At 32.1% G+C, this 19,208-nt stretch overlaps 1 protein-coding gene across 1 annotated transcript; it reads left to right on the forward strand.

The window, feature by feature from the left end:
* Positions 1-3,130: 3,130 nt before the first annotated feature.
* On the forward strand, positions 3,131-14,502 carry LOC133185095 (uncharacterized). Its single transcript, XM_061320153.1, has 10 exons — positions 3,131-3,137; positions 4,211-4,236; positions 5,945-6,377; positions 9,510-9,699; positions 9,882-10,012; positions 10,105-10,292; positions 11,206-11,398; positions 11,599-11,799; positions 12,731-13,003; positions 14,063-14,502. Exons 1-10 carry the CDS (start codon positions 3,131-3,133, stop codon positions 14,500-14,502), a joined length of 2,082 nt encoding a protein of 693 aa, XP_061176137.1.
* Positions 14,503-19,208: the final 4,706 nt, after the last annotated feature.

The raw sequence follows: 19,208 nt of genomic DNA on the forward strand, positions 1-19,208 counted from the left end.
ATGACCCCTTTCGGAGTTCTTGCCCTTTGAACGAAAAACCTTGTTATCGCTACTCCTTCGAAATCATAAACCGCAGAGGTTCAAAACCATTACCAATGTTTTCAACTACTTGAGAGGACTTCTCAATCTTTACATTGCGAAATGATTTGTCAAGCCCTTTAATAAGTTATCGCCCCTGAGATTTTTTGATGTTTACGAATAATGAAAAATTTTCTTAACGATAAGTCGTAAGGAAATGGGACCAACTGCATAAGATTCTTTGACCTGATACCTTGAAGTTAAGGTCAAGGTCAAAGGTCAAGGTCATTCAAAATATAAGAAAATTAGCTCTTTTTATAGCTCTTTTGTCTTTCAACATATACTACATATCTTTGCATATTTAATTTCTCCTTCTAAAACTATTTTAAAGATTTCATTCTTGTCCCCCAAGCTTGACCCATTCAAAAGTTGTCACCCCTTTCGCAATAAAACCTTGTTATCGCTACTCCTCAGAAACCGTAAAGCGTAGAGATTCCAAACCTTCATCAGTGTCTTCGACTCATTTAGTACACTCTTCAATCTATAGAGTACGAAAGGGTTCTTCGGCCCCTTCTATGAGTTACTGTCCCTGAAAGTTTTCGCTGCTTACATTTAATGAACTTTTTTTCAAAGGGTCTAACCTAGAGACATGGAACCAACTGCATCGGCATATTTGATCTTTGACCTTGAAATATAGGTCAGGGTCAAAGGTCAAGGTCATTTAAAAACATAAGAAATCCCTTATATATGTGTAAAATATAGCAATTCACCAAATGACCTTGAACTCTGACCTTGACGTTTGACCTTGACATTGGGTCAAATGGAAAAGTTAGGACATGCATCCAGCTCCAGTATCAGGTAAAAACACAGAAAGTAAAGATTTCTTTTTTTTTTTTTTTTTTTTTTTTTTTTGTAATGACCTTGACCTTTGACCCTTGACCCAAAGGTCACAATCAGGCTTAAGGATGTGGAAGTAGTTACAATTCTTAGTTTAAAAGAGGCATAAAATAAATACTTCATCACCCCCCCCCCCCTTCTTAAAAAAAAAAAATCACATCAACAACAACGTAGAATATTTCTGGAAAATTCAAACCAGACCTCGGATCGACACCAAATTTGGTACAAATGTAGTATAGACCTCAGAAAAACTTTCTGGAGAGTTTTACGGTGAGTCTTGTAAGTTTATAGAAGTCATGAAGTTTCACGGCAAAAACTACAAGTTCTGTTGTATTTGAAATTTAAGTGCAGGTGAACGAAGAAATGATCTAAACCTTTTATCGGCTATTTCTTCAGATGTCGTTAGTAGCATTTAATTCTCCTGATATGATACGACATTTTAATACCAAGCATTCTCTCTTTCTTTTACATTTGGAATTTATTTGATTTTTATTTAGAATTAATCAGTTTCCAGAAATAGCGATTTTCGGTATATTAAAAACAATTCTCGCTTTCATTGTCGTGTTTCCCTTCTAAAAATGCATGTTGGGAATTTAATTTGGGCTACACATATTTAATTAAACCCAAAGAAATGCTTATTTAAATGTTTCATATTTATTTCAGGATATTCAGTCAGAAATGTTAAAATCCGAACCCGATCTTTTAAGCTCACAACAAAGCTATTTACAAAAAATTCAGCATGCTCACAATATCGATGAATCGGGCTACAGTCCATTAATACATTTTCATTAGGGAACAGTGTTAATGTTTTCTTACGCAGCCCGTCCCTTATTATTTTATATACTGCTTGCAAATTCAGGAACTATTTCCTTTTACGGAACTTCTTTCTTCCCCTACCGATTCTAAAAATACGCTTGCAATTCCTCTATAGTCTTCAACAATTAACATACCAATCTTATCGGAATGCGTAGCGCAGTGGTTAGCGCACCTGCCTTTCAAACCAAGGGTTTTGAGTTCGATCCCAGCTTGAGGAGAATTTTTTTTTTTTCTTTCATTTTTCTTCTTTTTTTCAACCCAAATGACATGGAAACACTTAAAAAGGTGGAAAGGCCTCTAATTGTTCTCTGAACAATTAGTCTCCTAGTTATTATTCTTTTTCTTCCCGGACTTTTGAAACCGCAAGACTTATCAAAAAACTTTACAGTTCATGATACTGGATATTAAAAGTTATTCCGAAAAACGACCCAACGTGTTTGACCTATGACCTCTTACAAAGTTATTGCCCCTTTCGCAAGAATAGCTTGTTATCGCTACTCCTTCGAAACCGTAAATCGTAGAGATACAGAACCTTCACCAATGTCTTTGACTACTTGAGAGGACTTTTCAATCTATTCATTGCGAAATGATTTGTCAACCCCTTCAATGAGTTATTGCCCCTGAAAGTTTATGAAGTTTACAAATAATGAAAAATTTTCAAAACGATAAGTCGTACAGACATGGAACCAACTGCATTAGATTCTTTGACCTCAGATCTTGAAAATTTTTTCAAGGTCAAAGGTCAAGGTCATTCAAAATTTGAGAAAATAAGCTCTTTTTATATCTCTTTTGTCTTTCATTATATACTAAATCTCTTTGCATCTTTAATATGTACTCTTAAAACTATTTCAAAGATTTCATACTTGTCCCCTAAGATTTACCCTTTTAAAAGTTGTTGCCCCTTTCACTGAAAACCTTGTTATCGCTACTCCTCCGAAACCGTAAACCGCAGAGACACGAAACCTTCACTAATGTTCTTAGGGCCTTTAGACACAACTTCAATCTATTCAGTGCGAAAGGATCCGATGACCCCTTATATGAGTTATCGCCCTTTAACATCTTTGCTCTTACTATTAAACCTTATAACTTTAAAACTAAAAGTCGTAAAAGCATGGGGTCAAGTGCAGTGTGACCCTTGACTTATGAACTTAAATAATTGTTCAAGGTCAAAGGTCAAGGTCATTCAATTTTTTTTTAATTTCATTTTTTCCATATCTCAAGCCATTTCTGGTTTCTTTTGTATAAAAATAAACAGTAGAGAGTTAAATATAAAGAATATATTTAATTTAAATAAGGCGGAAAGACCTCTAATTGTTCGAGAACAATTAGTCTTCTAGTTATTTTTACACTGAATTGTGAGCGTAATTTTTTACGTTTGCCCGATTATGATAAGGAGCACATGGCAGGTATGACCGGTCGACGGGGGATGTTTGCTCCTCCATGGCACCTGATCCCACCTCTGATGTTTTTAGAGGCCTTTGTGTGCTCTGCTCCGAATTTATATTGTTACAAAAAACATTTTAGTTTGAGTACTGTTCGTTATCTAATATTTCATCAGTTCACTTTATTTTCTTATTGTGCACTTTATTTCAATATCTTCCTATATATTTTAGGTTTCCAGAATTTTGTCAGATTATTGACAACTTTAGAACAACGTAGTATTAGGGATAGTAATTTGTAACCAATTTTTGGGTTTCTCGTTGGGAACGAATGTAATCGTCCAGAATATTTGTAATCGGTTAGTCCAAAAATATTAAATATGTGCATACTTGAGCGCAATTACTTGAACGCAATTTACTGTAAATTAAGTTTTAAAATACCTGAGAGTTCATTAAGTAGCGTTTTCATCTATCTCATTAATCTAGTTTTGGAGGTATTTAAGTATCTACGGATCGAGGGGTGGTTGATCAATTTGTAAATGTTATATACTGAACACCATGTCAATACCCAGACTATCCAATTTTTCTTTAATGATATTTATTAAATCACCATTGAATACTGTGAACTGATTATATCCATTACATATATAGAGAGAGAGATATCCTTTGCAATATGCTTATCTTAATTTTATCTTGTCTGCATGAATAGAGCTTACATTAATATATATATATATATATATATATATATATATATATATATATATATATATATATATATATATATATATATATATATATATATATATATATATATATATTATTCGGTTAATTGGTTTATAGCCCGAAACGTCTTGCGGTTAACGATTGGCTATTCTGCATTCAGTTGCCATCCCCATTTAGTTTGCAACTTATTTCAGAATTATATTCGCTGAATTTAAAATAACAATTTCTACTATTTGAAAACATTTTTAATATAATACATGTGTAAGATTTGTAGTAATAATAAATGATTTATAAATCACCTACCTTGGATGTTTTCATTTATGCTTTTTATTTACTTTTACTTTTAAGTTCTTATATTTATAATTCACATATTTCAGACCAAATAAATGAACAGTCGGATCAGGTCAGTAAAACCCAAATTCTCCAATATCTAAAAATAGCTATGATATTTGGCTGTTAGTTAAAGCATACAGAAGGTAAGTTTTGTATTTCATCGTTTTTGGCCCAGTGGTTCTTAAGGTGGTATGGGATACCAGACGAAACCTTTTCTTCGTATTTATTAACCTAAATAAGTAAAATTTGAAATGCTCCCACCTTTCAGTTTGTTTTATTGTAATTCTGATATATTTTTAAAATTACTTTATTAAGAAATACAAAACTTATTTTTCGTTATATAATTTTTTTTCAAAAGCATAATATTATAGTCCAGAGTTGACAAACATAGAGTTGATATAAAAACAATAATGACAAGAAATGTCTTAGTATTTTTTTTAATTTTCAACAACAAAAAATAGGCATTAAAAAAACTGGGAAAACTTCATTTCTTGGAAATGATACTCTAAGATGGATAAATTCCATGGTAGTCTACAATTAGAAACTGTCTAAATATGTTAACAAAGTGAAATATACAATTTGAAAAAAATATACCTAAATAGGAAATATCAGATGCATTTGAAAAATTTTGAAATAAAAGATCCGGATGGAAGAGTTATCCTCTTTATTTTCAAAGGGTTGAAATAATCTGGGTGCTATTACAGAAATCACGAGCATTTCCCCCCAACCTCTGTGCAGTGGTAGTTTTCACTATGAACTGTTTTAAAAACAATGCATTAACAATCGCTTTCCAAGATGTGTCTTCTTTAGAGCAATTGCAATTTAAGTTCTAAAAGTTTTGGGCTAAATAAAACAGCTAGTTGATTTGTGATTGGTAATTATTCAGCACAATGTGAAGTAATCAAACATGTACTTATTAAAAGCCACACAGCACATACGGTGCTGTACAGTTACTCAAACAATTGAAATAATCTTTTGCTAAGAAGTGCTCAAAAGCAGCGATGTTTATCTTTTACAGGCTTTGCTTTTTAAGTGTCCATAGTACAATTAGTAGTTAGATATTTGCGGGGTTTTTTTGTTGTTGTTTTTTTTTTGTTTGTTTTTTTTTTTCTTTTTTTGTTTTGTTTTGTTGTTTTTTTTTTTTTTTTTTGTTTTTTTTTTTTGTTTTTTTTTTTTTTAATGAATAAAACGTCAACTTGTGAAAATTTCATTAAAATATTTTTTATGTTATTTTAAACGGTGTATCTGTAAATTTTGACCAGATAATAAACACTCAACCAAATCAAAACAATGCTTCAAACGGAGGTACGTCATACTACCTTAAGAACTTCTGATTTTTCGAGATCATAGGTTTTACACTAGATCGATAAATTGTTGTTTTCTTATAGAACTAAGCATTAGCTGTTTATATATATATATATATATATATAAAGCACTAAAAACCAACAACAACACTGTATATCCTAAGTGTCGGATCTACTAAGTAGATACAAGGTCACGGATGGAAATTTATATAAATCACTAAAAATGACCAACGACACGAACAATAATAATTGTCAAATTTTCGGGACGACCTGTCCCTTCCTCAGGACAAAGAAAAAAGCTAAGAAGTCATAAAAACAAAGGAAATAGAGAAGCAAGAACAACTAGCACTACTACTAAACTATATATATATATATATATATATATATATATATATATATATATATATATATATATATATATATATATATATATATATATATATATATATATATTGCTTATGTTTTCTTTTGTAGCCTTCATTAGAAGAACTTTTTAACAAAAGGTTTGACAGATTAGAAAAGACATTTACGTGTACAATTGAAAGTTTGACGCAAGAATTTCACAGGGCAGAAGAGAGATTCCGATTGGCAACTGAAGAACTACGCCTTGCTTTACAAAAAATCGAAGACCTTGAGAAAAGATTGACTGAAAATAAAAATGAAATTACTCGATTGTCGTCCTTATTAGATGACAGAAACAGTCAACTAAACGAGAGAGATCGAGAGCTTGAAAGGAAAGATACTGAGATAAGGGAACTCGAAAGACAATTAGATCAACGTAGAAGAGAAAACGAACGAATGCAGAGAGAAAAGGAAGCTCAGCAGAGAAAATCTTCTGAACTTAAACGGGAGAACGAAAGATTAGAGCGTGAGAAAAACGAATTAAAGGCTGAAATTGAGAAAAGTGGCAAGAAAAATAAAAAATAAAATGTATCTCCTTTTTATTTTCATAGGCAATGTTTCAAAATGTTTGGCGGGTCAGTTTCTTGGAAAAGAAGGAAATTGAAATAAAAAGATATTTCATTTTGAAATTTAAAACGTTGTTTGTACAACTACAGTTGGTGTATTTCTGTGAGGTTTCATAAAGGTTGTCCAAGCCATCTGCGAGAGCTTTCGCGGACAAAATATATTACAGGTGGAACACTTACATCCACTTTGTTCGGGGTGACATAAAATATTATTTTATAAGAACTTCCATAACTATATAAGTTAGTGTCTGATAATGATTCTATTATTAGACACGTGAACAAAATAAATAACACTCTCTCAAATAAACCTACGCAATCTGACCTTGCCGAGTTTTTTTCACATCCGTTTTGATTTAATTCATTCATAAGCAACGTGGTTGACACAATCAATGAATTTTTAGTGGCGATTCTACTTGAAGAAATATAGAACACCGCAGACTAAAAGGTTAGTCAAAATTTATTTTGCAAGCATAAACAGAATATGTGCATGGTAATTATGCATTTAGTTTAGTGCATTGTTTATATAATTTAGTAAGAATCGCATCTTGACCCAAATGTGCAAATCTATTTTTAACGCCAACGCATGGAAAGTACAGTAATATTCAGTGCAAAACTGAATGAAATTCCTGTGTATGTGGGCAAAAATGGAGAAAAACGTAAACATTACATTCAACAAGTTAATATAGTTCTAGATAATATTGGCCATATTAAATAAACGGTGGGTCTTATTATTTAAGTTCACCAAAAAGTTTTATATTTTTGAAATCGTTTTGGAAACGACCTTTTGCACTCTGCAAAAATTCTTCATTTTTATAGTAAATGTGAAAAAGGATTAAAACAAACATATTCTAAAAAACAAAATGTGATAAACCATTATGTTTATCAAGATCTCGAACAAATGTGTATATAAAGGCATCAAACAATTGTACATATATAAATCTATTGCGATTGAAGCATATAATATCTACCATTTTAAGCCTTAATGCTGGAATTATTATTTATCTTTATGCCCCCGTAACAGAAGATTTGGGGGCATATTGTTTTGTTCTGTCCGTCCGTCTGTCTGTTTGTCCACAAAAACTTCAACCTTGTCGCTAACTTTCGATGAATTGGAACTATGGCTTTCCTATTTCACATGTGTATTCCTGTGACAAGACCTTTGTTTGGGTACCAACATAACTGACCTCTTGACCTTAGCGTTTGACCCACCATTGCAAACTTTTACCAAACTTTAACTTTTGTAGAGTTGGTGCTAGGGCCTTCATACGTCACATCTGTATTCTTTGTGATAAGACCTGTCCTTGGGTATAAATATTTGTTACCTTTTGACCTTGGAGTTTGACCCACTTTTTAAACACTTTAATCTTGGCAATAACTTTTGAACGGTTAGGCTTTCATATTTCACAGGTGTATTCCTATAACAAGACCTTCCATTAGATATCAGTGTTGAGCATTTGACCATGACCTACTTTTGAAATCTTGGTCATAACATTTGAACAGTTGGTGCTAGGCTTTCATTTATCACATGTGTATTTCTTGTAACAAGTCCTTCCCTTGGGTACCAACAATTATGACCCTTTGATCTTGACCTTGGAGTTTCACCTACTTTTCAAAATACTTTAACCGCGGACATAATTTTGGAACGGTTGATGCTGGGGCTTTCATATTTCACAAGCGTATTTCTTGTGACAAGACCTCCCCTTGAACCCATTAATTTTTGCCATTTGGCCTTGACCTTGACGTTTGACTCACAAAACCTTTAACTTCGTCACAACTTGTTTTGGTGCTAGGGCTTTCATATGTCACCGTTATATTCCCTGAGACAACACCTTTCTATTTTTTTTATTTATACATAATTTTATTCACATGAAGTGAATGGGATTAGGCATCAGGCATAGCCTATTTTAGCCCTCTCCCTACAGCAAGGTCAAGGTAAATACACTGCATAACATTAATTAAACAAACATTTAAAAAATGCGAGGAAAAAAACGGGGGGAAAAAATACAATGAAGTACCGGTTTGGAAAAATTGACAAAAGTTATATATACATTTACATGACAGTGTTCAAGTAAAACGTTTTCTTGCTGCTATATATGCATGTACTGCTTCAAAAATTTGTATATTAATATTGAGTCCATGATCAGGACTACCATATAATAATAATTTAAGTTCAGAAACCCGATTACAGTCAGTAATATTTTGAATTCTTTGAAAAAGTATATCTCTATAAGATGTATATTTTGAACAAGCGAAAAAGTAATGATTAGCATCTTCAACAGAATCAATACAGTGTTCACACATTGGTGTTTCTGATAAACATTGGCTATATAAGTCTGCCTTTAAATTACTTGCATTGTTCCTTAACTGACAATGTATTATATTGTATTTTCTTATTCCAATATGAAATAGTTCATTACTTTTTTTACAAAAATAAGAATTCAAAAGACTTTTGAATGATGATATTCCAGAAGCATTTCTAATAAGATCTGGCAAGTTATTCCATAGTTTAACTGTTGATGGAAGGAAACTTTCCATGTATGATGTAGTTCTAATATGAGGAATTTTAAATTGTGCATCACTGGTTCTAAGATTATAGGAATGATTTGATGGGCGATAAGGCTCAATCAAATCATGCAAATATTGAGGTGAATAGCCATTTATAATTTAATAAAACAATATCAATTTATGAACCTTCCTTCTTGTTTGTATAAGATCCCACCCTAATTCATCATACAGTTTTGAAGGAGAGGAGTTACATCTTAACCCAGTGATAATTCTACCTGCTTCAACTTGAATATCTTCTAAAAGTTTTGAGTCTTTTTCAGAGCAATTGTCCCAAACAACATCGGAATATTCTAAAACAGGTCTAATAAATGCAAAATATATCTTAACAAGTGTTTTCCGCCTAACCTTATACTTAAGCATTCTGAGGATATTTAGTCTTTTTGTAGCTTTGTCATGAATTGATTGTATATGCAATGTCCACGTAGCATCTCTTTGAAAGTGTAGACCTAAATGGGTATGAGATATATTCTGAATTATGTTTGGACCATGTTCCCCAAATTTGATAGGGGGATATACCATGTTTTTACGACTAAAGTCCACGTTAACAGTTTTGTTTGGATTAAAATCAACTAGCCATTTTTTTGACCATTTATCAATAAGTTCAAGATCACTAGTAAGGGATTGTGTTACATTTGTGGCTCCATTGTCCACAATGGCATATAAGGAAGTATCATCAGCAAAAACACCTTTCTATGGGTAACACCTTTTTTTATCTCTTGACCTTGGAGTTCGATTTGCATTTGAGAAACTTTTAACATTTGCCATATGCTGCCATACGGGGGCATCAGTGTTTCAAAAACACATCTTGTTTTCTTCATTTATTTATTATTATATTTTTAATTTTTATCCATTTAATGAACCCCATGAATTACTTTAAGGCTTGTCTTGACTAGGAAAGCTAAAGTGGTTCTTAAAAGTCTGATGGAGACCATTTTTTCTACCATCAAAGATGTTCTACAGAACCAAGCAGAACCTTATCATTTAGAGATAGCAATTCAGATCCGAAATAGTAAGCCATTATTTCATACCTTCTTTGATTTAATTTCAAAGTTAGGATTAGTGACTTACCTTTTTCTATCTCTTATCAATTTCTTTCGATAGATAATATCGACGATAGGGACCAGTGTCTGTGTAAAACCTATGAATGGGATGTTGGACTTGATGGATTGTGTCTTACGGTAAAGGAAACACCAGAAAAACCGGAAGTCTTATCAGATAAACCAAGAAAGGAACAGATTCCAGTTATCACAACAAGCCTTTCAGAGGAAGGATCTTCTTTTACTTACCATGTACATATACTGCTATATTGAATCCTGAAATCAATTGGTCGAGACAAAGTACATGAAAGAATACTGTATAAGTAAAAAGAAAGTATAACGAAATATAATATAATACATGTACTCATACATATATAAGCAATATTAATTATAGGGTGATGTTAGCAGGTTGAAGCATTTATAAGGTTGTATCTATAATGACAAGGGGAAGATAACGAACAGTGATCTATCTCATAATAATCTACAAACAATACAAAATGTAAACAGGGCATAAAACACGAACCCCTGGAAATTCCAGAGGTGGGATCAGGTGCCAAGGAGGAGTAAGCATCCCCTGTTGACTGGCCACACCAGCCGTGAGCCCTATGTATAGATCAGGTAGTCAAATACCGTAAGTAAAAAAACAAAGGCATAACAATTGGTATGAAATACGTCAGACAACATACGGCGAAATGACAGTTTATATTTGCTAACAAAGTCATTATAATTACCATAAAATTTACGAAATGTTGACTTTAAACGAGGTTGTTGAAATTCCTGTAACAGCAACTTATCTGTCAGTAGCCCTGCCTCGGTTTAAAAGATGATCTCTCGGAGCATACTTGTGAGTATCGAATAAGTTGGGAGATGTGAACACCACATGCAGGTGAAAGAGGGATATCACTACATAAAAAAAGGAAAGTTCACGATAGAAAAGCTGAAGTCATAATGAATACCGTACAATCTTTATTTTAATCTTTAATGTGAAAGTTTTTTAAGTAATATTATTGTAAAGTATAATTTTGGCGATAGAATTATTAGTATTCAAATATAAGAAAAGGGCTACCAAGGAACTGTCTTATGCATGTTATACCCTCCAGATGAGATAAGTATAATTTCTATAAATGAGAATTTATCACATAACCTGTTCTTAACTTATAAACAGGAAGTAAATGACGTAACAGTAAATAATTCTCGCACTGAAGAACAATTTAAAAGCATCCAGTCTACACTACTGGAACTTTGCAACGGAATTAAGAAGATTGAAGAAAGCAAATCATCAACGAAGGCAGAAAAAGACAGAAAAAGATTGCCATCTCCTATTCGCAAAGTTGCCAACAAGTATCAGCATGCATTTGGTAAAATTTGATTTTAAACTAATTTCCATTAAAAAATATTTTCTATCAACATTGGACTCATGTATATAGTGTGTCTTTATTGAGAAAATAAAGCATACATTGAAAAGAAGGGTATACATTAAATCACATAAAATCAACAACAGGCTAAAGTTATGATACCTATGCTAGGCAATAACTCATGTTTTGAATTTGTATTCCAGCATATGCGTTTATTCGTCAGTTTGGACGCCTCCTTCAGTTGGATGAAAGACATTTGGATGAAGTGGAGCAATATTCGGGATATGGAACAAAAGAGGTCTTCTGGCAAATTATTAGAATATGGATGGAGAACTCGGAGTCTCAACACATGACTGTTTCAAATCTATTGACAGCTCTCTCCGAATGTGGAGTAGATCTTAAAGGTATAGTCTGATTGTTGTAGGCATGGTCTCTAGGTAGGGTATTGCTGCCAAATGTAGGAACTACAGAGAAAAATGTACATAGTAGCTAATTAAACAAAATATACAGAAAAAAATCATTTTGAAGAAAGAGTTCCATATATTCCTTAAAGATATACACGCTATATAAACGCGATTTTTTATGTGAAACAAAATGATTTGAAAAACATGATGTGTAATAAAAAATAATTACTTTCCACAAAGTTAAGTCGTTGTAATTACAAAACTATTAAGCAAGATCTGCAATTAAAAATTCAGCCTATTCATGAATATTGATGAAGGAAGTGCGTAAACAGTATACGCATGTCCGCGGGAAATCATAGACAACGAGGTACGTTGCATTTTGACTACGATTTTGAGTAATAGTTAAAATGGTTAATATCTGTCATTACAGAGTAGATGGTTAATACTGGTTGTTTTCAAAGATAAGTATCTGTAAGCATGAAACGTATGCCATCCATGTCAAAAGTTATTTTGTATACCAAACGGCCTACCTCGTTTTCTTGACGCCATTTTTGTTTATCAATCTAAAAGTAGCGACGGTGTCACATGATGCATGAATATAAATAGAGGCATTACTTTCCTAGTAGGATAATAAATAATTATAATTTGAGATCTTTATAATGCGTTCATTTCCAATTGTGTAATTTACAATATTTTCGTAACTTTATTTGGTAAACAAAATAGATAAATTTCCAACTTTATTTTTTTAACTGACGCAAGTTATAGCGTGTATATCTTTAAATATAGGGAAGTAGTACATGTATTTATAAATATGCTAGAAATAATAATGAATCATCTTAAGATGCAAAAGAGTTAAATATTCATATTCATTTCATATAAGTAAATTTCACCCTTGTTTAACAAAATTAACATACATGTAGCACTGTTACAGGTAAACAGATGTCAAAAACTGACAGAACAATTTTAAGAAGTAAGATGGCGATTTTATTGGAGTCTGTCAATCCTGTAGAGGCTCTTGTCCCATATCTCTGCTCACGTCATCTACTTTGTGAGGTCACGAAGGCTTACGTCACTGCTCCCAAAACATCAGATTTGAAGATCAACCGATTAGTTGATATTCTAATAACTAAAGAAAATGGACTTACAGATTTCTGTTCAGTTCTTCGTGATGGTGGATATGACTACATCGCTCAGGACATCGAAGGTAAGAGTAAACCTGAAGATGTTAGTCAAACCAACTACATGTTTTGTTTTGATGCTACAATTATGACAAGTCATGTATACAGTTTAAAAACTTACGTTTGTGAGCAGATAAATGCAACATTTTCTGATACTTTTATATATTAGTATTGCCCTGTCAGCTGAATTTAAACATAGAAATAAAAGCAATGGAAAAGATAGAAAAATTGACGTATTTATGTAACCGTTAAGAATTAACAGAAGAAGAATATTTCAATTTGTCATAGATTTTTGAAACGCCTTATGGGAAAAAGCTAAATATAATACTTGTGAAAAAAGATGAACATGGGAAAAAATGCATATTCTCAAAGTGAGTTGGTGTCATGGAAACATTTCTTGGTTATTGGTGTTCTATTGGTTAGTAGATACCACGAAGTCGAAGGTCACCTGGATTCCTCTTTCTTCCATTTCATTAATGTATTTTAACAATGATATAGTAAAGAAATGATTTTAATGTATGTAGGAAATATAGTCCCACCATTTAAAAGGTACATTTTTTTTTCCACAACAGAAAAACATTGTTACCTTAATTTGTAGATATGGCTAACTACTGATAAAACTTAGAATCAACCTATACGATAAATAATTTTATTACATGTTTAGTCCTTTATATAGTGGTTATAGATCATAGAATATCGTTTTCATATCACGCTTGTTACGTCACAGTCACAAATCATGGGAGATCCTATATATCTTCAATTTCTTGTACTTGTCTTATCTGATATATACATAAGAGTATCAATATCTTTTTATTTTTAATGTTTGGTGTTCTTCAGTCAATAAAGCTTTATCCTGATAGGTTTCTTTTTTTTCCCTAAATTCGTGCAATTTCCAAATTTGGAGAAAACGGTTTTTGAAACATGTGTCCTTAAATTCTTAATAAACGCATATATGTGTATAAATACAATACAACTTTTTAGAGGTGTAGCATTAAAACACATTTTATTCTGCTTGTGTTTATAACATGTTAAACATAATCAAAATACATAAGAATTAATAATTATATACAACATTGTTTTTAAAGCGGAGAGATCGGTGGCAAGTTTAGGAACTGCTTCCCGATTGTCATCTCTGTCGAGTTCAACGTCAAATTCTTTTCCCTCTCTGCGAGAGTCCATGTCTGACTCGAACCCTCACCTACGAAGAATTGCTGAAGATTATATACAGAAACACGGTAGTCTATCGTCCGTATTCCGTAAAGGTTCCGACACGTCTTTACATACAACGGCAAAGGTAGCAGCGGTGTCTCCTAACATCCAAAGAAAATTGACACCACAATCCAATGACATTACAATCAAACCCGACTGTGTTCAAGAAAAAACACACGAGTTAGATGAAGCAATTGACAATGAAACTATTTCTCTTGTTTCAAATGGAAATAAGGAGAAATGTTCATGCAATGTCAAGCCCAGCCAAAATGCACAATTAAAACAGAAAAAGAAATGTTGTTGTGTTCTCATGTGAGGCATTCAGAATCGTATTATTAGTAAATGTACTTCTTTGAAAAATATTTGATAAGCCATTCCCTTTGACAGCTACTAGCTGTTGTTTTGTCTCGCAATGGTAAAATTTGTTTTCAAGACAATAAAGGTAACTCCTTCTCTGTAAACAATGCTAATACATCCATGCATCGTGGATCTTATAGATACTATAGTATATTACAGATTTAACCATTGATCATGTTCTTATGAAGGGCAAGCACTATTTACCTTACAATTTACATTCCAATCTTTTTCTTAATCGTGCTTGTAAGTTGTTTATAAATAAGTAATATTTTCTATTTTTGTGAAGATCACTTTATAAAATTAATACACATATAGAAAATGAATTAAATATCGGAAAATCTGGCAATTATAAAATCATATTAAAAAAAATACAATTTATACTATGAATATGTGTATATGTGGAATTTCATTGATTTTAAGATGTTGAAAATCCCCTTTCCTATGTAAAACAAGAATATTTTATTATATCATTTTTGGTAGCTGTTGTGATATTGATAAGCCTGTACTATCTACGAGGATCTCAATATATCAGAAAAGTATTTCAGATCAGTAGAAGGATCATAGACGGACAAAATCAGCTTAGATCATGCACATTTGTGTGTTACAGTATGATTCCATGTTTGAATTTGTGAAATTTTGCCTCTTATTTGCCTTGGAAGAAAGAAAACGTTTTCACTAACAAAATAAATAAACGTAAAAGTCATCAGAACATCCTTTAATTGAATTATAAGGATTTGTTGAAAAGCAAAGGATGTTAATGTGAATTAAACAGTACATGTATTTAATATCATATGTCAGGTTGTACATTATTTGTTTCTTTTTCAATAACTTTGTACTTTTACAACAAATCACTATTTTATTTCCTTTAATTTTTTTAAGTGCGTAAGTTTATGTCATTTTATAAGTTGTTTTAATGTTTATTGAATATTTAAGGAATCACTGTCTAGTTTGTTGGGTATGACAGGGCATCAACAGGACCTGTTTAATTATTAAGAAATCAACTCACCTAACTTTTAAAGAGTTTTCACAGAAAAAGCCATTAGAAATGTAGATATTTGTCTTCAAACGTGATTTTTTAAATTAATATCCTAGTATTACATGTAGCTTATCTAAAGAATAGTGTTTTATTTCAAAGTTGTTGGCAGTTTTAATGCATCGCCGATATATGGCTGAAATAATGCCGTAAGACATCAATCAATCAATTTTAATGCATATATATTTCCATTTCTGTACATAGCTTTGAAGGATAGTACCTTTCAATATTATAACAATCACATATTAACAAAATTTTGATAGGCAAAAGATACCAGAATGGATCAATTTTTTTTTGGTTTAAATTGCTTTATCATTTTTGCTCAGTCGAACCACCAAGAATCTACCTCAGATATTACCTTTGAAGGAATGAGAAACTAATATTTCGTGATTATAACGAATTTTGATGTTGATAAAAATCGAACTTTAATAATCCATCGATATAAGAATTATATTGTTCAAATGAATTCTGATTACTGTTTCAAATTTCTTGTTCTTTATATTTTTTTATAAATGTCATGCGTATTTTTCCGTGAATATTATTGTTTATCTTTTTTTACACGATATAGAGAGCTTGCACTGACGTGTATAAAATAGCTCAATACATTTTGATGGGTTTTTTTAAAGCAGAATTTGATCTGTTTAAATTTTAAAGATATTTTTTTTCATATTCACTTTCAACTCCAATGTGTTCAGTGATTTGTTCAATTTACATCAAGTGTTCTAGAGATGCTCTATGTACATAGATATGATACTGTGATGACCACGATAGACTTGTTCCAGTTTTCATGGGTAATTTTACTTTTGACAATGTCGTAACATCAACAATTTGTTTTGGTAAAACAAAATGTGTTTGTGAAACAATGCTGCTCCCGTATAGCAACTTAAAGCAAAGGTTAAACCTTCTCAAATGCAAATCAAATATGTTGGTACCCAAAGTAAGGACTTTCTTGTCTCGAGGAATATACCTGTGAAATATGAAAGCCATAGCAGCAACCATTGAAAAGATATGGAAAAGGTTAACGTTTTTCAAAAGTAAGTCAAACATCAAGGTCAAGGTCAAATGGTCAAATTTAATGGTGCCCAAGGAAAGGCCTTCTCACAAGATATACACTTGTGAAATATGAAAGCCCTAGCACTAACCGTTCAAAAGTTATGGTCTAGGTTAAAGTTTTTCAAAAGAAGGTCAAACTCCAAGGTCAAGGTCAAAGTTGTTGGTATCCAAAGTAAGGTCTTGTCACGAGGATTAGATATGTGAAGTATGAAAGCCCTAGCACCAACTGTTCAAAAGTTATGGCCAAGGTTAAAGTTTTTCAAAAGTAGGTCAAACTCTTAGGTCAAGGTCAATGAGCTACAATTGTTGGTATCCAAAGGAAGGCCTTGTCACAAGGAATACACACTTGAAATGTGAAAGCCCTAGCTCCAACCAATCAAAAGTTATGGGCAAAGTTAAAGTTTTTGCGGACAAACAGAAAGACAAACAGACGGACGGACAAGGTAAAAACTATATGCCCCCGAATCTTTGATTACGGGGGTTTAAAAATAATGTATGATAAAGAACAGATATGAGATAGATATTGGCATTAGTTTCTGTTAATTATATTTATTGCATACAAAATAGAACTGTGAAGTTTTGCTTGTAGTTAACTGTTTTAAATTTTGTATAAATAGTATATTTTTAATCTTATTACAATTTATATCATGCTTAGAGTATATACATGTATATTAGTTTAATTACTATGAATGTTTATACTTTTAAAACCACGCCTTTTTGCTATACTGATTAGATAGTTAAATGTACATGTATATGATTAAACGAATAGAAGTACCTGTTTTTCCTGACACAAAATTAGAGTCAAATAGAGGCATATACCCTTAGGAAATATGATCAGCCCGCCCCCCGATTAACCACATTTTCACAGCTGTTTTCAAGATTTCAATATAAAATTCTTCCAAAATGGATGAAATTGCTGCTTTTAAAATATGGATGAAAAACACTGGAATTTCTGAAGTTTCTTTCTCGTTCGATTTCATTTATTATTTCCTAGCTTTCTTCTTGAAGTGATGGGACGGCACATATCCTGTTGTTGCTTGCAGTCTTATTGATGGATAAACAAAAGTCACAGAATAACTTATGTTAAATTATGTTTTAATATTGTTTATATGTAAGAGTTGTCTTTCTTTAAATACTAATTCAATAATATGAAATTTCTCTTTCTTTAAAAAGACGTAACAAACACTTCTTCATGTTTTGATGCAACAAAGTTCATTAATGTTGCTCAGATATACATGATACATTTCATATGTCTATAGTAGAAACCATATAGTGCATTTCAAATGCATCAACCTGTGCACAATGCAGTCAGTACTAAATATATAAGCAACTTGTTCACTGTGCGGGCTGTGGAACTCTTCATGCATTTCACGACCTTGTACTTTTGATCCATCGTAAAACATAGTTCCTTATTCAACTATGTCCATTGCAGTCGGTTTTTAGCCTCCTAGATACTTTACATGTGTACTTGGATTATGTTGCATTGCCAGTGACTTTTATGTTGTAATAGGTAATACACTCCACTGCATACAGGCTCAAATTTGTTGTCAGTGAAAGGAGCTTCCTTCTCACTTTCTCTCTGCACGTGGCATTTTGTTGCCCCTTTCCATAAAGTTCTTATAAAATTTAATTTTTCTCTTGTACAACCAAACAAGGTGTCAACTATCTACTACTGATACTTTGATCACAGATAACCGAATCATCGCGTCATTCAGACCCCGGGTCACAAAATGCCACGTGTGATCGTACACCCGGGATCCTGTATATTACCATAGCCAACATATGTATAACATTACACATCAAGGCTTGTTTGTCACGCAACGAGACTCTTAACATTAGCGTGCCCAAAAGACACCAGCATCGAATTTTTAAGGGGCAATAACTCAAGCGAACTGTACAAGTTTTTGTAGGTAGTCAGTTCGAGTTTCTCTTCAGTTCAAATTTCTTCAGATAAAAATACAAACTATGTTTCATTTTTCTCTGATGTAATGTCGGTATCGTGTATGATTAATGACAGGTAAGTGAAGGTGAAGTATTTTCGGATTAATTATACTCTGAATAGGAACGTGCCAACAGAGATATAAATTAAACTCAACACCCGTATAAAAATGGACCCATTTGCATATAAAAATTGAGGTCACGCATTTCAGAATATAAAAACATATTTCAGTATGAGAAAGGTATACTTTGAAATTTGTTGATACATTATGTTGAAACTTACATACACATAAAGAACCCTGACAAAATTGTTTCTAAAGGTTGGTCACTCATCAGATATTAGGATTTCAATCAATAAGCACTAAATCTTAAAATGTATATCTCAATTTGCTTTTTCAAAAAAAAATTTATTTTTGTTTATTAATCTAAGAAATCTAAAAGGGAAAATCATAACTGCTTCTTAAACTGACATGTGAAAGGGGCTATAGTTTCTGATATGAATATTTTTGTAAATCTATCGTTTGAAAGACGCATAAGTTTCAATATTTCGAATTTGTCCTACCAATTGCAAGTTTCAAGGCAAACCAAGAATAAACCTCTGAAATACGGAATAAGCACGTGCTCTGTCTTCATGGCGAAAA

Source organism: Saccostrea echinata, unplaced genomic scaffold (assembly GCF_033153115.1).
Source record: "Saccostrea echinata isolate AGI-Se365-2 ecotype Australia unplaced genomic scaffold, CSIRO_AGI_Sech_v1 ptg000012l, whole genome shotgun sequence".
NCBI lineage: Eukaryota > Metazoa > Mollusca > Bivalvia > Ostreida > Ostreidae > Saccostrea > Saccostrea echinata.